At 32.6% G+C, this 26,679-nt stretch overlaps 4 protein-coding genes across 6 annotated transcripts; 1 reads left to right on the top strand and 3 right to left on the bottom strand.

Annotated features, from left to right (window-relative positions):
* Positions 1-4,458: 4,458 nt before the first annotated feature.
* Positions 4,459-5,420, bottom strand: LOC137832900 (ferredoxin-A-like). Its single transcript, XM_068641293.1, has one exon. The coding sequence runs from the start codon at positions 5,079-5,081 to the stop codon at positions 4,635-4,637; it is 447 nt and encodes a 148-aa protein (XP_068497394.1). The 5' UTR covers positions 5,082-5,420; the 3' UTR covers positions 4,459-4,634.
* A 975-nt stretch (positions 5,421-6,395) lies between these two features.
* On the bottom strand, positions 6,396-12,430 carry LOC137832889 (transmembrane 9 superfamily member 1). Its single transcript, XM_068641275.1, has 12 exons — positions 12,221-12,430; positions 10,806-10,998; positions 10,612-10,716; positions 9,318-9,335; positions 9,142-9,239; positions 8,908-9,060; positions 8,645-8,779; positions 8,335-8,501; positions 8,014-8,108; positions 7,546-7,919; positions 7,076-7,349; positions 6,396-6,913 (listed from the first exon to the last, which is right to left on the bottom strand). The coding sequence occupies exons 1-12, from the start codon at positions 12,302-12,304 to the stop codon at positions 6,846-6,848; spliced, it is 1,764 nt and encodes a 587-aa protein (XP_068497376.1). The 5' UTR covers positions 12,305-12,430; the 3' UTR covers positions 6,396-6,845.
* Positions 12,431-14,646: 2,216 nt separating this feature from the next.
* On the top strand, positions 14,647-18,261 carry LOC137832891 (serine/threonine-protein kinase SRK2A-like). 2 transcript variants are annotated; one of them, XM_068641278.1, is made up of 9 exons: positions 14,647-15,397; positions 15,521-15,595; positions 15,685-15,786; positions 16,314-16,367; positions 16,467-16,559; positions 16,657-16,749; positions 17,222-17,326; positions 17,413-17,511; positions 17,730-18,261. In XM_068641278.1, exons 1-9 carry the CDS (start codon positions 15,278-15,280, stop codon positions 18,042-18,044), a joined length of 1,056 nt encoding a protein of 351 aa, XP_068497379.1. In that variant the 5' UTR covers positions 14,647-15,277; the 3' UTR covers positions 18,045-18,261. The 2 variants fall into 2 exon arrangements, with proteins under 2 accessions (XP_068497379.1, XP_068497381.1); XM_068641280.1 differs by having other exon boundaries at positions 14,940-15,397; positions 15,677-15,786.
* A 627-nt stretch (positions 18,262-18,888) lies between these two features.
* Positions 18,889-24,264, bottom strand: LOC137832890 (thiamine biosynthetic bifunctional enzyme TH1, chloroplastic). 2 transcript variants are annotated; one of them, XM_068641276.1, is made up of 10 exons: positions 24,125-24,264; positions 23,669-23,962; positions 23,314-23,388; positions 23,093-23,168; positions 22,929-23,004; positions 22,476-22,610; positions 21,447-21,511; positions 21,189-21,316; positions 20,747-21,003; positions 18,889-19,577 (listed from the first exon to the last, which is right to left on the bottom strand). In XM_068641276.1, exons 1-10 carry the CDS (start codon positions 24,179-24,181, stop codon positions 19,067-19,069), a joined length of 1,674 nt encoding a protein of 557 aa, XP_068497377.1. In that variant the 5' UTR covers positions 24,182-24,264; the 3' UTR covers positions 18,889-19,066. The 2 variants fall into 2 exon arrangements, with proteins under 2 accessions (XP_068497377.1, XP_068497378.1); XM_068641277.1 differs by having other exon boundaries at positions 23,669-24,038; positions 24,125-24,253.
* Between the last annotated feature and the right edge of the window lie 2,415 nt (positions 24,265-26,679).

The raw sequence follows: 26,679 nt of genomic DNA, 5'->3' as shown, positions 1-26,679 counted from the left end.
AGGAGACTATGATGAGTGGTTAAGATTTATCCTGTGCAAGATATTTCTTACACATTCATCTGTGACTGTTGTGAAAGTAGCGCCACGTGTACGGTGCATATGTAATTGGAATAGAGTGTGTTGAAAGTCTTTGTAAGGACTGTTTCTCACCTCCATATCTTCTTTTCTTCTGCCACTTCCATACATAACATGAAAATATATTTTTATTCTTCTTATGTCACCCCCATATAGTAGTTTTCGGATTATGTAATCCAGAAATTCATTTGAAAAAAAACTTCCAGATTATATAATCTGGAAGCTAAATAAGACTTTCGGATTATGTAATTCGAAAATTAATCATGCATATGAAAAAAGACTTCTAGATTATGTAATCCAGAAACTAATTACAAATTTAAAAAATGACTTCCGGATTACGTAATTCAAAATAGTATAGAAGGGCATTTTTGGAAATTTGAAAATATATGGAGGTGAGAGAAGAAGGCATGGAGGTGCAGGAAGAAACAGTCCTTTGTAAGATCTCTTGTTGGGAAGTGATTTAAGAAGGTTTTGATTTTTAATTAACAATAAAAACCTGTAAATATTCTTTTAATTATATATCGCATTTTTTTTTTATATTTCATACTTTTGTTAATACTTGGTAAACACAGACAATTTACTAATAATACTAAATATATTTTAATACTAAAATAAAGATAACCGACTATAATAATATCAAATATATTTTAGTAATGAAAAATATGTTAAAAAAATATTAAGATCGACTCTAATAATATTAAATATATTTTTTTAGTAATAATAATATTTTAAAGAAAGACATTAAAGTTAACTTAACCAACACTAATAATATTAAATACGTTCTAATTTTTAAATTTCGTAATTATTAATATTAATATAATATCTTTTTAATATTTATTTAAGTTAACATTAATCTTACATATAAATTAATGCAAGTGGTAATGAATATAAATCATATATTATTTTTAATCTAAAAGATATTAAAAACTCGTCATGGAAGTGTAGATAGAGCTGCAACGACGACGACATGGTGGAGCAATGGAGGGTATTTTGGCCTTTTTGTCATAGTATGAGATGCAATTATTAATTAAGAAGTGTAAGAAGAAAAAGCCCTTATAATAAAGTATAGATAAAAAGTTTGACTCGGATCCAAGACTGTTTCTTCCTGCACCTCCATATCTTCTTCTGGCACCTCCATACACAACATGAAAAATACATTTTTATCCTTCTTGTGCCACCCCCATAAAATAACTTCTGGATTATGTAATCCGGAAACACATTTGAAAAAAGACTTCTGGATTACATAATCCAGAAGTTAAAAAAAACTTCCAGATTATGTAATCCGGAAAGTAATCATGCATCTGAAAAAAGACTTTCAGATTATATAATCCGAAAGCTAATTACAAATTTGAAAAATAACTTCCGAATTATGTAATCCGAAATATTACAGAAGAGCAGTTTTGGAAATACGAAAATCTATGGAGGTGAGAGAAGAAGGTATGGAGGTGCAGGAAGAAGCAACCCGGATCCAATGGCCCATTATTTGTAGGCTAACCCATAATTTTAGCATACACCTCCATAGATTTTAAATTTTCAAACTTCCCTTATTTTTAGTATTAATGTATTTCATAATACAAAATAAAATATGCATTTTGAATTATCAAAAATATATTTTTGAATCTAAAAATACATTCAACAATGCAAAATTCAGAAATATATTTCCAAATTTGAAAATGCATTTCGAATTGTAGAGTGTATAATATGCATTTTATAAATCCAAAGTAGGGATACTTTTGTCTTTTTATCTTGCCCATGGTTGCACCTTCAAATTATGGGAAACTATGGGGTGCATAATGTAATGCCATTATTTGTAATTTTGAGTTTAAGTTGTATTCTTGAAATGGGTAATGATACATTAACAACTTCAAATTTTTATACAACCACATTACAACTTCCAATACTATTATTTTTAATACTTTTTTATATCATTTAATTATAAATTTATCCTTTATTATATATATTTATTTCTAAACCTATCACATCAAGAGTTGTATACAACTTTAAGAGTTGTCAAACTATCATTTTTCTTTTGAAATTAACGTTTGAGGCTGCATAAGGTCGAAATGTAAAGAAAACGAAGTGAGGAAAATTTTCAGCAAGCAATTGTGTTGGTTAACATAGTGGGAACTATGATAAAGACAAATTCTTCATACACTCAATCATTTTAAATTTGCACCCTACACAATTTTAAATTTTTTAAAATGTCCTTCATTCTCGAAATAAAAATCTAGAATTGAAAACAATATATTTTAAAAAATAGATCTAGAAGAGGTTATTGTGTTCTAGAAATAAAAATTCGAAAATAAAATCAAAATTTCATTCCAGATATTTGTCCAAAAAAGTAAATCTTAAATGTATTTTTATAATTACCTTCATTTTATCTAAAAACATTTTCATCTTTTTATACTGAAATTGGATTTATGGTAGAGGAAGTAATTGAATGCATTGAAAGTGCAATAAGATGTGGAGGTTGAATGCTACCAAGTCTATTCATCTTCCCTTCACCATACATTTTTGTAACATTCTTCATCTTCTTCACTTCACATGCTACCTTCTTTTCTTTGCAAAACTGTTATATATTTAATGAACTCAACATTTACCATCATTGTTGTGACTAGATCTCCTCTTAAAAAGAACATCTAAACATTTTGTACCATGTTTCATTCTGTGTGCCTATGTTATCTCCACAGATTCTTCACAATCGAGGCTGCCAATACAATCTTACATCGCTCAGGAATCGAGGTCAAGGGCAGTTTATATACTCCCTCCTCCCTTCACCCTTTGAGACATCTTTTAAGGACAAAACCGTGACGGAGCACCAACCTTCAAAGCGGACAATACCTCGGATGCGGTGATTGACCCTAGCGATGCTGTCCAACTGACTTGAGGTCAGAACAGTAGCATATTTCAATGGCTCTTCAATAGTTACAAAACTTTGTTCCAAGAGCACCCTCTCCAGGCCCTCTCAGAGAGTAGGTTATGCACTTCTATTTCTTTTGCTTATGAATATTACTATTACATGAGATGCAACCGTGGTTATAAATTGAAAAATGCTAGTTTTTTCGAATTATTCAGTCAAAACTTCCACTCAGAATTGCATGGTTGAATTTCATTTTACGCAGTCCTTTGTTTTTTATAATTATTTAATTTGTTAATTGACCAATGAAAAACTGTTTATTTTTTTTATTGGTGTATATTCATGTGTAAAACTTTGGTATAGTATTTAACTGCTATTTTTTTTTATCGACAAGAAAATAAATATGAACTATTCAAATGGTTCAACTTTTATACAGAAAAATAAACATTAACATCTCTATTTCAGGATAGTTCAATCTTTATAAAGAAAAATAAACCTTAACCTTTCTCAAAACAAGACACCAAAAAACCTCCAACTAACAACTCATAGAACACATGACAAACCTCAACATAGTAATTCATCAATTAATCAATCTCATACAAACCAAAGAGTCAAGACACCAGTCTGAATAAGAGAAAAAAACAGAGTATGACTTGGAAGTAATCCATAACCATATCGAAACATTGAATCATAGCATTGTCAACCACACCCTTTGAAATGTTAAGAAGGATAGAATGACAAGCTCCAATTTGTGGTCATAAATTTTGTAACATCTCCATGTTCACAGCAGAATTCTCACAGAAGCAATGCTCCTAATTAAGGTTTGAATCCATACCCAACAGATATTTTAGCATTGCCAGAATTTTCATCTCAATTTCTTTGTTAAATATTGACTCAAGACTTACAGACGAATACAATCACTCTCCCCCAAAACTGTCCTTCAATGGCGAAGGAGAGAAGCATAAGTATGTGCTACAGAAGACATCATCCATTTATGTTTCATATTTGAAGTTTTACTACTCTTCATGGCATAGATATAGAAATCATTCTTAAATCAATGTTTTGGCACCGACACAAAGTAGTTGAGAATGAAAAATGTACCTTGTACTGTAGATACAATTAAATATGTTATCTCTTTTAAGTGATACAAAAGTAAAAAAAAGTTGGCCATACAATTAGTCTCAGGACATTAACACCATCTTCAGTACCAAGTTAAGAACAAGAAGCCACCGTCGTTGATTGATGTTAACCTCTCAAAAAAAAAAACTCACACAAATACTAAAAAGAAACTAAAAACTTGTTCTAATTATCATTTAGTGTTTTTTTTTAGTCTTGTGTGGGTTTTTTTTGAGTCTAACATCAATATTTCTTGGTAAGATGCAAGTTACCCTCATCATTGTTAACTCCAATGTGACAGAAGGATGAAAATCAATGCAGAAAGCACACAAATTTAGATAGTATATATGTAATGCATAAAAGGGTAATCAATTATTGAAGCCGAGGAAAGAGGAAAGGAGTGCAAAAACTGTAAAGAAAAGATTATTATAGTGACAAAAACAAGTTCAGCTGCTGCTACAGGTGAAGTAATCAATTACTGCATAATAATAATAATGGGTGTGTATATCCTGAGAAATGGCACAAGACATAAAAAGAAAAAGCAGCATACATCATCAGAAGTGGGAAAGGAAAGTGATGACAAGATTTAAGCAACGAGCTCCTCCTCCTTGTGAGTGACAATAACAACATCAGAAGTGGGATAAGCAACGCAGGTGAGAACAAAGCCTTGCTCAATTTGGTCGTCATCAAGGAAGTTACCATCAGACTGGTCCACTTGGCCACCCACAACTTTGCCAGCACATGAAGAGCAAGAACCAGCCCTGCATGAGTAAGGAAGGTCAATGCCTTCTTCCTCTGCAGCATCAAGAATGTATGCATCATCTGGGCAACTGAACTCTTGCTCTCCACTTGGGGTCACAAGCTTCACCTTGTAGCTCGCCATGGCTGTCACACGGCCTCCACGTCCTCCTTTCACACCAAAGACGGCGTTGGCGTTGGAGAATGCCTTGAGGCTTGTGTGGTTCAGAGGCTGCTTCCTGAGGAAGGAGGTGTTCAACACAGAGCCACAGGAAGCGGGTATGATGGATGCCATGTCCTTGGTTGAGTTGATGAGTAGAAGGCTAGTTTAGGAACTTGTGATGGTGCTTGTTCTTGATGATAAAAAGAAAGAAGGAGAGAGCTTGTGGAAATAGTGTGGCTGCAACGAGCACCAACGTTAGCTGATATGCTACCTATCGGCCACGTGGCTCTGTTTCATGCCTCAATCTATCTTATCTTTATCACCACCACTCGTTGTTGACGATGGTAGTTGCCATTATCCTCACCTCACAAATTATACTTTTCTATCTTTTCAATGAATGTTTTGCTTTATGTTCACTTTTACGGGCCAAGGAATGACCACAAAATTGCTTGCAATGCTACTTAACCACTAATGTTGGCTATTATGCTTAGACATCTCACATCCTAAATATTAAAACATTTCATAGTATATAAAAAGTGCAAAACAAAAAAAAAGTGGGTGTAAATCTCACTTCATATGTTAATTTTATAAAATTGAATTATACTTAAAAATTTACTTCTTAATATGGTATCAAAATCATTTTGAATCTATTATAACAAAAGTTTGTTCATTTTGAATCTATTATAACAAAAGTTTGTTGGACCACGAGTTGTCACTCTCGACGTAAGGAGAATATCTCGGAGATCTCATCTCAACTATAAATTAGAACATTTCATAGTATATGAGTGATTGCAAACCTCAACTCTCGACGTAAGGAGAATATCTCGGAGATCTCATCTCAACTATAAATTAGAACATTTCATAGTATATGAGTGATTGCAAACCTCACCGATAGATTTTATAAAATTGATTTAAACTTAAAATTCTCTTTTCCATATAACTATTAAAATTTGTATTTAGAAAGAGAGAGAAATCTAACACATTTGAATTTGAATACACAAGCCATCGAGTATTTTCTAATTCACGCTAAATTAGGTGAAACCACATTGAGTTGAAAACAACTTTAAATAACTTTTCCATTGGATAAATATATATATATATATATATTAATTTTTTACTACTAACTTATTTTTAAAATTAAATATCTAAAGACACATAATTTCAATCCAAAATCAATTTCATTCATACTCAATTTTGAAACTCCAGTCGCACTGAATATTTTTACCCTTGCTGTGCTGCATTTTACAACCACAAGTTCTAAAAGAAACAGAAAATTAGTAAAACAAAGCGAGTATGCAGCTGCTGAACAGAATGTTGATCTCATTTATTCATGGTTAACATGGTGATAGAGGCAGAAATGTATGCAGCCTAACAAGCATTGGATTGGAGAGGGGGAAAACGTCAATGATTTAAAAGCCAAAGAAGGAGAAATGTGGAGGCAGGAAATAGTTAGAAAGGATATTCATATTTGATACAAAATTCAGAAGCACAAAATTCATTTCCGTGACTTCATCCCCTCTACGTACAATAGCTAAACCGTGTAGGGGAATCCGACATCAGTCCGTCAATATGGCACCTATTTATAGAAGGACGAAAAGAAGTAGCAACGAGTCTGATATTTTGCTAACTATCTAAATTATAAAGACCAATCCCTGCATTCTACTAATCAAGGCTTTCAATCACAGTCAGGGAAAAAAATCTCAGGGCTTCCCTACCATAGAGAAAGAATACATCCCCTAATATAGAGAAAGAATACATCCCATCCTCAACCCTGTGATACTTACTACCTGTAAACACTGCTTGGTCCCCACACATGACCAGAGACCTCCTCGAAGAAATTTATTGTGTCTAGCAACAAACATGTGGAAGTGCTCTGGTCTCAGACTTCTAGGACCCTTAGTCACACTTGATGTTTCTGTAGATCCTCCTCACAAATAAATTCGAACCAAGATAACCTACAGCTCCTGCACATTTGGAGAAAAAAATTTAATCCAGCTCAGGCGATAAGAACACACTAGCTTTTATATCTATATAATAAGAGGTATTCAGAACATAACCAAGCTATCTAGTTTCCAAAGAGTGAACACACAATCCAAACATAAATTACAATTAAACTGGAGACTTACCACAGAGAATTCCCAGTCCAAGACAAAACATCAAAGTGTATCCAAAATAAAAGCTGGTTTGGAAGAAGCCTGACATCTTCGTCTTCACAAAGTAGTAGTATACTGAGTACAAATACACGTAAACAGCTGTTGAGGCAGCTGAAAAGAAAGAGGTCCATTGCCAGTGGTAGTTCTCAGCGTTTAACAAAAAGTATGTCCCCACAATTGTCACACAAACAGTAACAATGATAAGAATCAGAAAAACCAGTAGCATGAAACCATATACATAGTACACCTGTTTGTCAAAGTGGAAGGGGAAAAACGCGTAAGAAACAAAGCTTGTATTTACTCAACTATCACAGGAATATTAAGTGTTACCACTTGAAAGACAACATATAGAAATATTGTTCTAAAGAAATAACATTATGCCAAACCAAGGAAGGGAAAATAAAATGCTCACTGCCCAAACAAGTAATTGCATTTTAATTCACCTTGTAATTCCAGAAGGAAGTGAATACAAAATACATCTCGATGAATATGCTGCCAAAGGGAAGCAGTCCTCCCATCAGAGAAACTACAGATGGTGTGAGGTACCACTTTTTCTCAGGAATGGGACGAGGAATGGTCTTCACACGACATGGATTATTTGGAGCACCACTCCAGTTTCTTCCAACAACTGTACCAAGAAGTGCTAGAGGGAAAGAGATAAAGGCCCATATAACAAAGACAACAACCATAGTACCAAAGGGGATTGCAGCTAGTGATCCATAGAATATAGCAACTGTGTTTAAAATAAAACCAATTCCAAAGCACATGAATGGGAACAGTGATGCTGTAAGGATCATGGACTTAATCCAACTTTTACCTGAAAATGACACAGTTATAATCGTTCATGGAGAGAGAAAGAGGCAACAAAAGCATGAAGTGAACATGTAGCATAATTTACTGCAAATCCTTACCCCCATTTCGTGAGTACATCCCCCCACTCACATAACCAGAAATGAAAGATGTGAGAGCATAGCATACAATGAAGGTAGTGACGATGGCTCCTCGTCTGCACATTGAAGGAACCTTACATAATAATGAAGGGAGATGAAGTGGACAAAAATTATAGTCAGGGGGAAAACTAAAGGAATGTCCAGTTATACAGGAGAGATGTATAAGCAGAAAATAATATATGCATATATGATATAGCATTTAATTCCATTTTTTAACCAATCACACTATTGTGAACGAAATCATTGTTCAGATCAATACTACAGTCAGTTTAATGGACTTACCCAACATACAACATCCCAATAATAGCCAACAAGATGACGAGGAAAACCAGCAATGCAAGCTGGGCGCCTGTACCAACAACAGCTGAAAGAATGACCAAACTGCGAGGAGGCCTAAAAACATCACCATGCACGAGTTTCCACCCAGATTCTTCACTAACATCTCTTTCCTGGAAGTATTTGGGAGTTGAACAAGAATTAACAATCAGAACCGAAATGAATTTTCCAGGAAAGCCAAATCTATGTTCTGCATGTTTTAAAAAATAATAACAGAAATAGTAGTAGTAAAAGACAAACATCAAGAATGCCTTACCAAAGTTTCCAAATCATCATCTTCCCGAGCATACTTTGCATAGTCATTTCTCAAAGTTCGCATTAATATCATTGACACCAATCCAGTAAGGAAGATGACCATCATAAAAGAATTAAAAATAGAGAACCAGTGAATCTACAGAAAGAAAAAGGATCAAAGTTCTCTCAGTGACATGGCTAAGATAGATACGCATAACACATAGCAGGCAATCAACAATAATACATCTGCAATCTAAATACAAAGCTAGCAGCAATTATTTTCACCTGATGCTCAAAGAATGGATAGTCCAAGTATACATCAAATCGGCGTGCAAAAGTGACATTCGTAGGAGTCCATTTCACAGAATATGTCAAGTCCAAAGTTTTTCCTACTTCCAGAGGCCTTGGGTTGTCATGAGTTAGATTAACATGAATGATCTGCAGTAAATGAACCTAAGTATGCACTCCATAAATCCCAAAGCAGCAAAAGATAGCAAAGATACATAAATAACTTCTGACCTGGTCTTTATTGTATTGAATATTGATGTTCTTGTGAGCATAAAGTACATGCTTGCCATTATCACTGTTCTTATCAGGATGTAGCTCCCCAACATACCCTTAAACATGAATAAAAGAATCTTATACAATGATCAACCAATGAAATGATAAATTAAATAGAGAGAAAGTAGGCATACCCCACAATGGAAGATCATCTGAGCTTGTGTTTAGCACATCCACGACCAACAAATAGCACAACCAAGGAAAGAAAGAATGCCAAGAGTAAGTTATTCAGAAAATTTTAAAAATTATGAATAAAAAACGAAAACAAATATGGGGCAGTCCATGGAACAAATCCTCACTCACCATTAAACCTATCAAGACAATATAATATCAATTGCCTAACATTCTCAATTGAAAAATACTTAGTTTATAAATTTAAACACAGTTTTTTAGGAAGGGCCTCCTTGCTATGGTTGAGGCATTGATACATGTTCAAGTCATGGGAATCAGCCTTTCGCAAGTGCAAGTTAAAGCTGCCTACTATAAACCTATACAGAGCAGGGGAAAACCATCCCTAGACCCCACAATATCATAGGAGGAGCTGTACCACACCAAGATTCCCTTACCCGATTTTACTTCAGGAGATTATAATATCAGTCCAGTCAAGAATGCTTAAACAGCAACTTCAGAAAAAGAATTCTTAACTTTATCCTTCTTTCAGCTTCCATAAGTATGCACATAACACCCAGCCTAAAAGACTGTGGTTGTAGTTATAGAAGGATCAAAATAGAGCAGGGCACTGCTCTTCCAGGGTCAAGCATTCCAAATTCAGTCAATGTGTCACGATGTATAATATATAAAATATATGCTTCATTGTTTATACATTATAATTTATATTCCCACACAATGAAATGTTGTAACTAGTCACGATTCATGAATAATTCTCCATGAATGTAAAAGAAAAAATACTTAATATAAATGCCCGTTACTTTTAGAATTAGAGAAAGGATTTTGATAACATCACAATACCACAACAGTTACAGAGAAAGTTGTAAGTTAAATCTATTCTTCAATTTTAAAGGAATCATGATAAATCATTTTCAGCTGAGACTAAAGCATGCATGCAATAACTTAATCTAAACCACCAGCTGAAAGCTTCCCTTCCCTGCCACCATGGAGCTAGGCTTCTCAGACTGTCAAACTCAATGTTGACTGTATGGTTTTAACTTTTAACAACTAAATCTATTGTTGGCAACTTCAAGTGGCAATTTCCCTGAAATTGGTTTGAAGGCTGTACCTTACCAGTTACAAAAGTTGAGAAGGGGTATATTGTGCCAGATATTATTTAACCCAGCCGCTTTAGCTTATGCAATGGACAAATACAAAAAAATTGTTGCTAGTGTTTAGAATTTCTTGACTATATATAGAAGTACATTCATTCTAACAATTATATAGTAATATGTGAAAGAAAGAAACATGGCAACATACCCATGAAGAATTCAAACCAGTAATTATTCTCTATTGCATCCTTGAACTGTTTAACGTTTGCTTCGTTAAGCTGCAGACGACAAAAGGTGGTCTTTTCCACATTTCCTTGTAATTTGAAAAAAAAAAAACTGTTAGAGACAGTTTGTCTACTGATAGGTCTTACGAAATAAATAGGATGAAAGAAGCCTCCATACCTAGGAACTTTATCTCAAGTTGGCTATCAATGAGTTCATTGCCACCCAGGACCTCACCAAGACCACCCCATTTGTGTGCAGGATGACCAGGTGGACGGCAAAAGGGTAGACTGTAATAATTGTACGTTTCTTGTGGATTGTTGTAAGGACCAACTTTGTTCACCCAAAGCATAACTTTCTCCTCCGGTTGATACTGCAATAAAATGCCATATATGTTTAAAACAGATAGCCATTGATGGCTGGAAGTTTAAAAAAAATAAGAGAACCATATCTTATCTTTACTCCTAGCTTAAGGAAATGAGGACGGATTCAGTGATACAATGATTCAAATGCTTAAAGACATTTAGAAGAAAATCTATGTAGTAACCATTGATTGATCTATTATGAGTTCAATACAAAGCTCAAATATGACAAACCAAAAATACTTCGGGTCAAAATCCGATCCACCATTGACAAGCTTCTGCCATAGGGAAGACTCCAATACCCGAGCTCCTAACGTCCGGAGAGGCAGAAGCTCCAATGCACTAAACAGTTTTCAACCGGACATTCCCATTGGATAGGTATGTCCATCATTTCAGCCGTAAAATACTAAAAGAAATTGCTAATAGACAGAACAAAATACTCTCTTGGTGTTTGGGTGAGCATTTGCAAATTATTCTAAATGAAATTGATTCTGCATATTAGAATTTACTTCGATTTGATTTTGAAGTGGAGTGATTTGGGTTTGGATATTTTATTCTAAAAGAAAATCACCAGTAAGATCCGAAGGAAAAAGCTACATAAATTTGTTTCAACTTAAAATCAATTCCGAACCCGGATCATTCTCCAATGCAAAATCAAACACGCGAACATATACCACAAGTCAACTTAGTTGATATTTCAGCGTGACATTGGATGACGCGGAGTAAAACCAAACAAACACATGAGAAAACTACAAAACCACCGGTGTTGCAATTTTCAAGTGTAGACAGACAAAAAGAAATCACCATTTGCAATACTAATTGACAACAGAGAATAAGCAACAATTATAAAGCTTGCACGTTCGGATTATGTATGAAAACTAAACCAAAGCATCCCTAACATCAACAGCACGGGTTTCTGACATTCACTTAATGCGGAGTCCAATGAAGCGAAAAGAATCCTAAATACTTTGAATTCCAAACAGAGCGCATATCATGATTCATGAGTTAATAAGAGAACAGCGAAGAGCTGAAATCGCAATCCAATAACATCGAAAACGAAAATGTGAATTATTATTAGAGATGCATAACGGAGAGGAGTGAGGAAGCAGCTGAGATCTAACAGAATATCGGTAAAATTGAAACGAAATTGAAAAAACGAAAGCGAAATTGAAAGGTAGATCTAATAGGAAATGAGGGGAAAATGGATCGAGCGATGGAATCGGAAAAGCTTACCCTGTGATCTGAGTCGGAAGCGAAAGCCGGAGAGAGGAAGAGAGGGAGGAGGAGGAGAAGGGAGAATCTGAAGAAGACGGCCATGGGGGATCTCAGAGGAGAAGAGAAGAGAGAGAAGAGAAACACGACGAGGACTTGCCCTTGAAGGATTGAGACTCTCTCTTTTTCTCTCTGTGCCACTGATTCATTACTAATATTAATTTTTACCTTCATTCTAACCGACCTTCCCATTTTTTATTCTTACGCTACAGGGAAAACAAAATCATTTTTTTAAAATATTTTTTATGTAATTAATATATATATATATATATAATATTTTAATATGACAAGAAAAATAGTTAGCTAAAAAAAAAATAGGTTATGAATAGAATTAAAAGGAGTAGACAAATATTAACATTTTTTTATAAAACTTTAGTGATAAACATGCAAATTGGCATCCCAAGTTGACATTTTAAATAACAATAATCATCTGTCATTACATGAAAAAAATATTATTAAAAAAAATAAAAAAATATAAAGATTAAACCAAAACCTATATGTTAAAAAAAAATGATACATAGATAAACTATAACTATTTATAAATAACTCTAAAAATATATTAGATGAAAGTCTATTATATCAATGAAACAAGTCTCTATTTATCTGTAAATATTTTTCTTTAAAAAAATATGAGTAACCCTACGAAATATGACAAATGTTTCACCGATTAAAATCATTTAAATGCACTACTAACAGAATCACATTCAAATTAGTAAAAGAAAACATTTAAATCATATATTAAGATTAATCTTTTTGAACTTTCTCCATTAGGAATACACAGTGTTATACTATTAGTAGTAGTAGAGTATTATGATCATGCTTATTACAGGTTTTGCAACTATTGTATTTTACTATTTTAATATATAAATTTCAATTCTGATAGTTAGATAATGGTAAATGAATCTGTGTTCTTAAGTATATTGTTTGTTTGAAATTAAATTTCTATATTGAATGATACGTGTATATTTTCTTTTTATACTTGGTTTTTCAAATTACTAAAATATTTAATTTATTAAGCACTTCAAAATTTATATATTTTTTTATTTTTATTTTGGAACTTATTTTTATGTCACCCTTTGACATAACTAAAATTTAAAATAGACGCTGTGTAATTAAGTTTGGTTATTATTATTAGTATTATTAGAAAATTCCCTACTCCAGTAGATTGAATTGGGCTTTTGGATTATAGTGCGTCTACTACTTTACAATCGGCCCAATGGGCCATTGGTGGGCTCTGATTCAATAAGCTTTAGGGCCCTCATCACCCCCAGTTCACACTAGAAAGGGACCCTGCCCATAAATGGGAGATATGGGGAAAATAATATAAAACAAAGTTTTTGTTATATTTTTTTTATATGAAAGAATTAATCAGTTTTTTCAAATCTATTCGACATATAAAAATGAAATTATAGCTTTTTAATATTAAGATATATTTTTATTGAAAAAATGTCAAGTAAAATAGTAATAAAATAAAATTATAATAATAATTTATGTGTTTGGATTATAAAAACAGAGCACTTAATAATATATTTCTAAAATTATATTCTCATTTTAATAATTGAGGTTGGTGGGTGCTACCTGCTCTGAAGATTCTAGCGGATTTTTTAAAATCTACGGATATGCATTAATATCCACCATTTTTTTTAAGAAAAAATATTTCATAGGCTTTTAAAATAATATCCAAATAAATTACAACGAAAATATAAATTAAAATGAACAATAAATATAAATTTTGAGTAAATTTATAATATGTAGCATAAAAACTGATATAAACACTAATACAACACGAACACAGATAAAGATACATATAATCTCTAAAGTGTAGGACACGTGGTTATGGATCAATATATCATAATTATGAATTATATAAATTGATAATAAATATTTATGTGCATAATTATGTTTTATTTTTTTTAACAAAAAATATGTTTATCATAGTTGATTCAAAAAGATTTATTCTTTACTTTTATAATCACGATAAAATTGTATACAATAAATTTAAATTTTAAGAAAATTAATTTATTTCTCTTTATTAAAATTATGTTAGAATCAGTGTTATAGTTGTCAGAAATCTAATAAATATTTTTTTGAATTAAACACTTCACTGATTTGTATATTACAAGTATCGATGTCCGATATATGTTTCCGTTTCCATTTAAAAGGTATGTCCAACTGATTTGTATATTACAAGTATCGATGTCCGATATATGTTTCCGTTTCCATTTAAAAAGGTATGTCCGAATCCCTTTAGTATATGATAGTTTTTCTTATATTATATAAAAATAATATTAATAGACAAGAAGTCAAAAATGAAGGCGAATGATGGGACAATAAGGCACGCATAATCATGTCATTATTAGAAAAGATGTATACAAAAATTTGGATTCAATGACTTTACATTATTATCAGAATGAAATGCAAATTGAGAATCCTTTGTATATAGAAAATATTGTCAAAATATAGAAACATATTATACTATTTTAAAAATATGTTATTAGCATCTTAAATACACAATAATGTTTTAAAAAAATCTGATTAATCTTGTTTTGAAGGAAGATTAGAGTGAGATTAATTTGAAGAGAATTGAAAAGGATTCATATTCATAAATTCATATTCATATTCTTTCTCTTTAGATCAATGGCTTTTTGCAGTGGCATATACCATACTATTCAGCAATGCACACATAAGATAGCACAACAATTCCTTTGTCTCATTCTTCTCTCTCTCTTCTCCCTTCTCTGAAAAACCCTTCATTCAACTTGCAATTTTTCTCTGTTCATTCAACAAACTATTCAAACTTTTTTATTTTGAACTCCAAATTTTATTATTATTTTGCTACAAATTGAGATTCCTTGCTTCCCTTCAAAACTCTCCCAAATCCCACTATATTTGGCTCTCTCATAAATTCGCCACCTTTATTTTGCGTACCTGCACCTTATTCTCTCTCTCCATTACCCTTTTGAAACTCTATCGATCTGGAGCTCACCGCATTCAAAGCTCTCAAATTTCCGATTCAGGATGGAGAAATACGAGCTCGTCAAGGATATAGGATCTGGGAATTTTGGGGTGGCTAGGCTCATGCGTAACAGAGACACCAAAGAGCTTGTTGCCATGAAATACATTGAAAGGGGTTACAAGGTTCTACTCCTTTTTCACTTTCACTATAGCCCTTTTGTTTTTCTTCCTAGAATTCATGTTATTGTCAATTTTTATAATCCAAAAACGAGTCTGTGCCTGAGTTTATTGATGGGTGTTTTCTAGATTGATGAGAATGTTGCGAGGGAAATCATAAACCATAGAAGTCTTCGCCACCAAAATATTATTCGGTTCAAGGAGGTTTGTACTCTGTACATATGATATGATCTTAATGAGACTACTATTTGTGTCATGTTTGGGTTATTTAACATGTGATTTCAGCTCTGCAGGTGGTTTTGACTCCCACACATCTGGGTATTGTTATGGAGTATGCAGCTGGTGGAGAGCTCTTTGAGAGGATTTGCAGTGCTGGAAGATTCAGTGAAGATGAGGTTCATCCACTTTATAAATAAAGTTTAGATGTTTCAATATTATAATTTCCGCAACTCCCTCTTTTCCCATTGTTGGATGATTATATGAACCTGGGTAGAAATGAAAAACCTATGAGGCTGAACACACCTCTTACATTATGTGTCCGTGTCATCGAACAACAAAAATAAGAAACAAATCCTTTTGAAGCAGCCATGAAAAACATATTTCTGCTAAAAAAAGAAATTTGAAACATACTTATGCACATAAACCTTTATTGAATTCATAGTTATATGATATATAGAACTTATACATGTCTTACATTTTAAAAATTATACATGTCTCTGTCTTATCAGTGTCTGAGCTATATAGTGAAAAACTTTAGCTATTAAATTTGAGGCTTAATTACCTTTCATTTGCCTACCAATTCTTTTTCCACTTTTGTACTCATTAAAGGCACGAAGCTACTTATCTCCTACTTCACTGTTAGCAACCGGGTGCTTGGAGATTCTATAGTTTGATCCTCATTTGTTATCTCCTACTTTTCCAGGCTCGATATTTCTTCCAGCAGCTCATCTCAGGAGTTAGCTACTGTCATTCCATGGTGAATAGAATAATTATATTGGGAATGAGTTTTTTCGGATGGTAATTTGTTTCTGGCTTCCTGTGCGGTTTTTGTCTTTGTAATTTCCTGCTTTTGCAGCAAATCTGTCATCGAGACTTGAAGCTTGAGAACACCTTATTGGATGGCAGCCCTGCCCCAAGGCTCAAAATTTGTGATTTTGGTTATTCTAAGGTTCGAATATGGAGAGATATCGATGCTAATGGCTTTAAATAAATTACTAAGTCATTTTTTTCACAAGTTTTGCATCTGATAACCTTTAATTTTCCAGTCATCTCTGCTTCATTCAAGGCCTAAGTCAACTGTGGGAACCCCAGCATACATTGCACCTGAGGTTCTTTCACGTAGAGAATATGATGGAAAGGTAATTTTGTTTCAATCATGATGTAAGAGTAAGGATGACTTGAAATGTCTAAAAAACACACACAGAGACTTCTCATATTTAGAGGAAAGCAAGAAATATGATGGATGATAATAATTTCTGTTGACACAAGGCCTTTAAGAAATAGAGTTATGCTTTATGCGTCACATCTAATTATACATGTGATATTTTGCGTTGTATTCAATGACTTGATGTGTGCACATTTAACTAGCTGAATGTGGAAAGAATAGTATGTGTGAATGGGGTAGTTCACAAAGCAAAATGCCTTATAAAATATAGCCATCTTTTACTTATTCGTGTGATGTGCTCTGAAGTTTTTTAAAAAGATGACAGCGGAAATATTTGGAGTATGTTGGCCACAAATAGATTAAATCTTTCTTGATGAGTTTTCTGTGTATGATACAGCAACGATGTTCATTTTCTAGTTCTTCTGTGCTGTTTTGTTTCTGTTCAGCTAGCTGATGTATGGTCCTGTGGAGTGACTCTTTATGTAATGCTGGTGGGAGCATACCCATTTGAAGACCAAGACGATCCCAAAAATTTTAGGAAAACCATCAATGTACTTTTCTTCCCATCATCTATCTATCTCACTTGACCAATTTATTAAATGTCTGCACTTTCTGACTCTGTAACATTCTTATACAGAGAATTATGGCTGTTCAATACAAGATCCCTGACTATGTTCACATATCTCAAGACTGCAAACATCTGCTATCTCGCATTTTTGTGGCAAATGCAGCTAGGGTATGCACATACTACCTGCATTACTTGAAGTTAGCTCATAATTGTTCAACAGTTTCATAGTGATAGTTTGGTAGTATTTTTCAGTCATTTGCTAAGTTTCAGGTATGAACTGAAAAGGGCCTGTAGTGCCTAAGCTACCCTCTTTCCCTCCCATCACAATTCACAAGTGACATTTTGTGGTAAAATAAATTGTCACTCTAGATATTGATTTGCTGCAGAGAATCACTATCAAGGAAATCAAGTCCCACCCATGGTTTTTAAAGAACTTGCCTAGAGAATTAACAGAAGTAGGTCAAGCTGCATACTACAGAAAAGAAAATCCAATCTTTTCTCTTCAGAGTATAGAAGGCATCATGAATATTGTTGAGGAGGCCAAAGTTCCACCTCCAGCATCCAGGTCGATTGGAGGATTTGGTTGGGGAGAAGAAGAAGATGAAGATGAAACAAAAGAAGCAGAGATTGAGGCTGAAGAAGATGAGTATGAAAAAAGAGTCAAAGAAGCACGAGCAAGTGGGGAATTTCATGTTACTTAAAAAAGCCTTGCTTTTTAGATAGAGCAATAGATTCTTGGTTTCCTTTGCACTTGGTTTAGTTCAACTAAGGTGAGTGCTTTGCTCGTATGTATAAAATTCAGTTTTCCGCATAGGACTTGTAGTTGAATAAACGGATGTACATTTTTCTTCTAAGGTTGTGCGATGTTGTTAATTGTGACCATCTTATAAGTATTAACTTCTCCTTTTTGCTCTCTCACATGCTTTTGTTTGGAGGTCTAAATGCTGAGTGTAATGTTTCCCAGGGACACCTCTTGCATGTATAGCAATGTCTCTCGGCTATATGATAACAGTGGTAGAAGCTTTAATTTATGTAACTCACTCTTGGACAGCAAAATATAGTTTAGTTCTACTTAACCTTTTGGCATAAGAAATTATTCTACCAGTATGATATTTTACCAAAGTATCCAATAATCATTATATTAATAAGTATTCATCTTCAGTTGAATTGTACCAATTCATATATTCTTACATCAAGAATATTTATTATACCAAAGAAGTTACCTCAGCTTGCAATGTCCCACTCGAATTGGAAGAGAAAGCAAGAACAGAATGGGCAGTAGAAAAGGATTATAACAGGTTTAGGCTGAAGAGCATTTTATTTTATTTTGTTGTAAAAAACCTGTTAATGTTCTGTTAGAAAGTTCCGAGGCATTATATACCATTGCAAAACGTTGGTGTTGAAAATTCTGATTAATTTTGTACAGTAAAAAGTACAAAATGCAAAAAACAGAATAGTTTTTTGCCGAACAATAAATCTCGCGATCATTGAAGCTGTAAATCAGCAGGTAGGACGAACATCAAATAAAGGAAAATGAATCAGCAGTAAATCAGCAGGTGCAACTTAACCTTTATTTTGAATTTTAGCATGGCCCATAAAGAATCAGCAGTCTCATATTTCCATCCTAGGTGAAAAGCAACCCAGCTGTTGTATCACCCCCTTGAAGAGAGCTAGACAAAATTGCTCCCACATTGGGACATATTCATTGTATCAATAATGCTGCCTAACTTACTAAAGCGAGCAAGTTTCTTGTCTCAGTCAAAATGCATTCCCTGTCAAAAAGAGAAGAGACAACAGCAACCCCTTTCAGCTTTGGTTCACCAATTTCAATGACTGCACGTGCATTTGATAGATTAATGCCACCAATTGCTACCACAGGCAGTTTAGAGGCCTGAGATACTTCCTTCAAGCCGTCTAAGCCTATAGTACGGTTATTTGCTTTTGTATTAGTGGGATATACACCACCACAACCAATGTAATCAGCCCCATCAATCCATGCTTGGTGGGCTTGCTCAGGCGTCTTGCATGATACTCCAATTATCTTTTCAGGACCAAGCAGGCTTCTTGCAAGACGTACTGGCATGTCAGACTGACCAACATGAACACCATCAGCATCACAAGCAAGGGCCACATCTAAACGATCATTTATCAGTAATGGTACTCCATAGGAACGGCATATTTCAAGGCATACTTTGGAAGCATCAAGAAAATCCCGTGTCTCAGCATCCTTTTCCCTGTAAAGTCATACGTAAATCAGGCTAAAATAATTGCTGCCTGTTGAAACTCTGAGGTTTAAGTATTCGCTGAGGAGAGGAGAGAAAAGGGAATGAGTTTCTGTTGTGCTTCAAACATTCCATATGTGTGTGTGGTAGACTTTTGATTCTTGATTAAATAAGAAACAAATGATGCAATAATAAGGAAAGATAGAAACTAATATTTAGAAAATCAAAAATACTTTAAGATACAATCAAGATATTTGGATGTTTTCCACTCTTAACAGGAACTAAAAATTAAGCATGCATCATCATACACTTCAATTAAAGTGGCCAAACAAACATTTCTAGAAACGAGAATATAAGTGTAATTAAATGACAAATTATGATCAAGCAATCATTGATCTGGGGATTCACTTCATAAATTGGTAATCAGGGAACAACGGAAATTACTGTCTCTGCTGAATGCTTCTAGCCTAACGTCACTTCAATTCTGATACCACACCTGTTTTCAATGGAAGGCGCTATGTTCAATAGCCAGCCATTGACGTTTTACGTTATGCAATAGGTTAAGCTTGAGTTTAGATGTGGCCAAAGAAGTGGAGTGGACAGATTTTGGTAACGAGTATCTGAATTAGACTAGTTGATCTTAGACAGATAAACACAGCAGTACAAGAAAGTTTGCAACACAAATTTCAACAAGACCTGTATACATGCACATTTGTTTGCAAGATATAAATATGAAGTGGGATAATAGCATATACTTTGCAGAGGTATTTCTTATTAACTGTATTAATTGTGCATACAAGAGATGAGAAACACCATAAAGCAGGCTTCAAATACAACAAAGAAAATCTGAACACACAATAAAAGAAAATAATTCCTGATGTAACAATCAGCTAAACTTCAACTATTCAGCCAATAAATACTGGGTGCTTAATATTTCATTAGGGCGGAGAAGGGGATGAGAGAGAAGGAAATAAACAAAAAATTCAAGAGTAAGGTTAAGATTGTTCACGATAAAAAAACAAAAAACAAATAGTAATTTCCAGATCTTTAGAATAGGGTGCCTCGCATATTAAATCACAGAGAACTTTATCTACTGTCAAATACTGATGATAAAGAATCTCATATATTCTGTAACATGTATAGGGTGGAACAAAAAACAAAGCATATTTGAATAAACAAACCTTAATTGAACAATGGTAGCACCTCCTTCTACAGCAGCCTTAACAGCTTCAGCAATAGTACGGCCCCACTTCCTATTCATAGTTGAGTCCGTTACAGCATACAAAAGCAGGTCATTTGGGTTGAACATATTCTGCCTCCCGGAACTCTGATTGATATTCTTAAGTTTCAAAAAATGGTCAAAAGGTCTTTGAACACCACTTCCAATTGGCAGGTCTCTACTATAATCCAAGGCAACGTCAATAAAATGTTTAGCTGTCTGCCAGAATCCACATAAGAAAAAAGATCATAATTATAGCATATTCCATCTTTCAATCTCTGTTATTTACATTTGTTCCTTTTCTATTTAAATTACAGAGACAACAAAAGGGGAGTAGATCATGGGCATTGCCCAATGAAATCCTTCAATATTATTATCAAATCAATTGAGATAGTTGAACAAACCTTAACTGCAGAAAGCATTGATGAACCTTTTGCCAGCTCTGCTGCTATGCATGATGCCAAGGTACAACCAGTACCATGACTATTGCGAGTATTTACACGTGGTGAACAGAGCTCGTAGAACTCCTTGCCTGCAAAACTCAAGATCTAGAAATGGAGTTCATTTTTAAAAAAGATTTTGATATACATTAGCAAAGGGTTGCTATGTCTGATAGATTTTGTTTCTCTATTGTGTCTCAGAATTAAAGACTTGAACCTTACCATCAAAAAATACATCAACCGAATCTAACGAATTAGGGAGGTCACCACCCTTGACGAGTACATTCCTACAAAAAAAAAATTAATAATCAGTAAATGCACAATACTTCGAAGTTGAAGTTTTCTTATCATTTCCTTATTATGACCTCTATCCATGAAGTGTAACTCTTTTATATATACAACACCATCCCAATTTTCTTCCGATGGAAGCAGGCGAAGCAATTGTTGGGAATCACTAATTTAGGGAAATAATCTAGTAATCTACTTATTGCAAGTCAATATTAACAGCTATATGATAAGCACATAATACATTTTCAATTCCAAAAGTACTGCTAAGCCAAGGCATTCAGGGCACTCTTATGGAAAGTTTTTGCTAGAAGTCTGAGTCCATGTTCTGGCTCTGGATATTGTATCAGCCATTTAGATATAAACAGTATCACGCAGGTATATTTTCTTCCAAGTTTCTAGGAAAAGTCTGAAGATAAATAAGAAAAAAATAAAGGCAATGCAATACTACAACAGTTTAGGAAAATATTATAGTAGTAAGTTAGTAACTATTTCATGTGAGGTGAGATATCTTCAACTTCAGCCGAAAGTGTATACCATTTATGTGAAAGTAATTTACTAAGTAGTACCCATTGGGAAGAATGACTTCAGTAAGGTATGTTTCTCCCTCCAGAAAAATATACCGATTTACCACTGTCACAGATTTGTTTTCTCAGTATTCCTTTTGTAATCATTGATATCGTAGTTTGAACTAGGTAAGAGAATATGAAATAAAATTTTATAAGGTCCATGAGTCATATTGTAAAGTTCAAGCTGTGCCGAACAAGCAGGTTAAAGTTGGAATTCTACTATTCATGCAGCTCGGTTTGGCTAAAAGAAAAAAAAAACATTATATTTAATATTAATTAAGTTTCTTAAAGCATAGACAAATAACTATTAGTAAACAGTAAAAGGCAAAAAATAGTTTTAAGAAACCATTTAGTTAGATTGGAACCAAATACTCAAATAGATTAAACAGCAACAAACCTAGGGCCCAAATCATGTATCAATTTGGCAGCAGTACGCATGTCAGAAACTGATTTCAGTGGTACACCTCCAAGTAAAACTGATGCCTCTTTTATATTCGGGGTTACAATGTCTGTCATGGGAAGTAGTTCCCCCCTGCATTCAGTATCCAATAAATAAATTGAACTGATTTCCTACAGGCTTTTGAATAAAATTGAATTTTGAAATCATTTTAGAGACCGTAACAAGGATGAAAATAAAATTGAATTTTAAATATATCATTTTTTAATGTTACCCATCAATAACTGTAAAAGCCAATAGGCAGACACCCATAGCTGAGAAAATTAAGCATAAGGCTACTATATAATCAAAGGATTTTAAATAGAATCCATACCAAGTAGTGAAGACTGAAGAATATGAAAAATACTTTCATGTCAAACAAAAACAGTATAGTTCAAGTTCAGAAACACATACAGAAATCCAGTAAGAACAGAAGAACCAGAAAGTACATCCCCACTGGAAGATTTCATAACAGGATCAACCACGAGAGCTGCGTTCAGCAAAAAAGGAAGTCAGTACAGAAGTCACTCCAATTGCAATAGTACAAATACAATAGAATTTTTTTTACAAGTGAATACCTTTGACTGGAAACTTGGTAAGGAACTGACAGAGAACCTTAACTATATTAAGAGAGGGAAGCATGCCAGTCTTGACCTAAAGACATGAAATAATAATTCAAATGGAAAAAATAATAGCAAACACCATTAACCAAGAAATCAGTGTGTATCAAGGAGAACAGAAAGTAAGCGCCCTCATAACTGAGTAAATCAATTTTCCGTATAGACCAAATTCCACTTACCACATCAACATGCATATCAGAAAGTACAGATTGCAACTGCTCTGCCACAAAATCCTCAGGTACAATGTTCACACCCTAGCAATTGACACGGATTTTAGAAAAAGGGATAACGAAAGGACAGCATAAAATTACAAAGTCAGTCGTTTAATCGATTGCCAACAAAATTAACAGAACCCAGTTGATCACACTACAGTTCATTATATGAATAAGCCTTGAACTATCCCAACTTGATGATGACATTTTGTTTACACAGTATAACATGAGCCAACTCAAAATGCATGAAATCAAATTGAGTAATTTTTTGTTTCTAAATCAAATCAAATTACTATTACTATGAAATAAAATCAAATTGAACCTGAACCCCAACAGTGTTCTGCGCAGTAACAGCAGTAATGACAGTGGAGCAGTAAACCCGGCGTGCAGCACAGGCCTTGAGATCAGCTTGGATTCCAGCACCACCCCCAGAATCAGACCCAGCAACAGTTAGCACGTGTGGGATTTTGTTATCAGAAACGGGGTTCATCATGATATCTGCTTCCGGTTGCATCTTCACCCTTAGACTTAGATGATTCTTTGGATTAGGATGAGTATTAGAATGCACTGAAATCCAAAATGGGAACCTCAAATTCCTCGTAAAAAACGGCGGTGCCTGGCATCGGAGAAACAGGTATGCAGAACAAGAACGTGTGAATGGACTTTGGGTTAGTGATTGTTGAATGAGTTATCTGCTTGTGTTGATGAATTTATGGTTTATGAGAAGAGGAAAATGAAAAGGTGAAGTGATGAGGATACAGAACGGAGGTTGACTCACCTGAGCACCGCCATAACCGAAGCGGGGACGAAGAAGCTGAGACTCACTGCTCGCCATTCATTCCCTCAAAGTTATAACACTCAAATTAAATTAATAAAATATATCACAACTAAACTATCTAACAATGACACGCACACCGCACAACACAGATATACATATAATACGAGACACGGATACAGAGATACACATAATGTGAATACTGTAGTTGTATGTATACTCTCTAAAAGTAAAATACATAGACATAGACACAAATCTATATATTATATAAATATGAATTATATAAATTGATAAAGATTTATGGACAGAAATATGTTTAAGGTTTTTTTTTCACGAATATACGTATAATTTCTCAAATACGAATATACGTATAATTTTTAAAATGCAGAATACAAAGACATGGATATATATTATATAATTATAAATTATATAAATTGACAATAAAGATTTATGTGAAAAATAGGTTACCTTTTTTTAGTAAAAATATTGTTTTTCATAACTGTCTCAAAAGAATTTATTCATTATTTTTATAATCATATTAAAAATTTATATAATAAATTTGAGTTTTTAAAAAATAATGTATTTTTAAAAAAAATTGTATTAGAATCGTGCTAAAAAATTGTCTGAAATTCAACAAATGAATTTGACACTTCAACTATACGTATCCTGCAAATTTTATACGAGTGTCAATTTTCAATATGTGTATTTAATACAGTCACACCATTTAATAGACATGTTCGATAACCTTGATAAACAAACTTACAGTTTAATTTACCAAAGTGGTAAAAAAATCAAATTTACTAAAATAAGTAAATTTTAAAAATTGTGTTTCAAAAGATGATATCAAAAAAATAAATTGTGTTTTCCATGGCCTATTGAAGTCGTTTCAAACATCTATGAAATTGCTGACTGTGGTTGAGTTATGTTTGATGATTTTCTTGCCATTGTCAACAAAAATGTTCCTTTGACCATTGAAAATTGCCAAATTCAAGGTTTGAATTTGTTAGAGTTCTATCTACTTGTTTAAACCTTGTTCGTGGAAGAGAAAAAGGTTATTAATTTTTATTTGCAATTGACTTCTTAGTGAATTGTTAAATGATAATAATAGTTTTTTTTTGGTGAAATCTAATTTATCAAATTACGTTTTTAAGTAGGGTTTCTATATCTTAATACAGTGAACAAACATTCATTTTACACTAATAAATTAATATATATATATATATATATTTTTTTTTTAATTTAAAATATTATTATATTATTATAAATGACGGTAAAGTATATTTGTTTTACTATTTAGATTAGAAGAAATATTTTCTTTTTAAGTATAATAAAATAATAATAAATAAAGTCATGTAACGTAGCTAACTCATTGAAGTAAAACTCGTATTATTACTCTAACAAAATAATTTAAAAAATAAATTTTGGATGGATGAGCTAGTCCATTTCTTATTTAGAAAAAAACTTGATGCTTCCGGAATTAAAATAAATGGTAATTAATATATTACATAAAATTTTATTTAAATTAATTTATCTACATATTATTTAACTCATTAAAATATTATTAATATTTATTTTATTTTGTTAAAAGAATATATTCTTTAATTATAATATTAAAATTTAATTTAATTTTATTGATCTTCATTATATTTTGATAATTATAAAGTTTGATTCAATTTAATTGGTATTTTGATTAAATAAATAAATTTAAAACAAAAAATTAAAATGACAGGTCAATTCGTCATCCTTTACGTGTTAGGGTTGGACTTCTAATTTTGTCATTTTTATATTTAAGCAAAATTTTGTTAAAAATATTATAACTTAAAAGAAAAAAAAATCATTTTGAAATCTTCTTCCAAATACCATTTACCAATTTTTGTAAAAAGATTAAAATTTATCCGTTTGAGCAATTTAGTAAACTAACCCAAACTTACATCCTACTTTGAATCTGTAAAATTGTATTATAAACTATCTTTATTTTATCAATTTTTTATTTGTAATTTATAAGTTATTTAGCTAATCAGTTATAATAACTTATTTAATTTCTATATTATTATCATTATTTATATTTTAATTTATTTTCTTATCACCTTTAACTTTCTTACTTATTGTCAAAAATTTATTACAAAAATAAAAATCATTCTTCTTCCTTTATATTTACAATTTTAGAGACAAAATAATCAAATCAAATAGTGTGTTTGTATATGACACAAATATACGAGTGAAGTGTTAATTTTAAAAAATATTTTTTGGATTTCTGACATTTTAACATAATTTAAAAAATAAAAAATATATTAATTTTTTAAAAACTAAAATTTATTGTATAAATTTTATTATGATTACAAAAATAAATAACAAATCATTTTGAACTGAGAAACATTTTTTCTATTAAAAAAAATTAAAACATACTTATGCAGGTAAATTTTTATTGTCAAATTATTATAATTCATAATAATATAATATATAATCCGTGTCTCCGTGTAGGTTAATGTCTGTGCTAACTAAAATATTACAAACTCAATTAAAATTGGAAAAATGAAGTATAAATTTAAAAATTAATG

Source organism: Phaseolus vulgaris, chromosome 6 (assembly GCF_000499845.2).
Source record: "Phaseolus vulgaris cultivar G19833 chromosome 6, P. vulgaris v2.0, whole genome shotgun sequence".
Taxonomy (NCBI): domain Eukaryota; kingdom Viridiplantae; phylum Streptophyta; class Magnoliopsida; order Fabales; family Fabaceae; genus Phaseolus; species Phaseolus vulgaris.
Note: the sequence above shows the minus strand (reverse complement) of the source record. Positions and strands in the feature narration are given on the sequence as shown.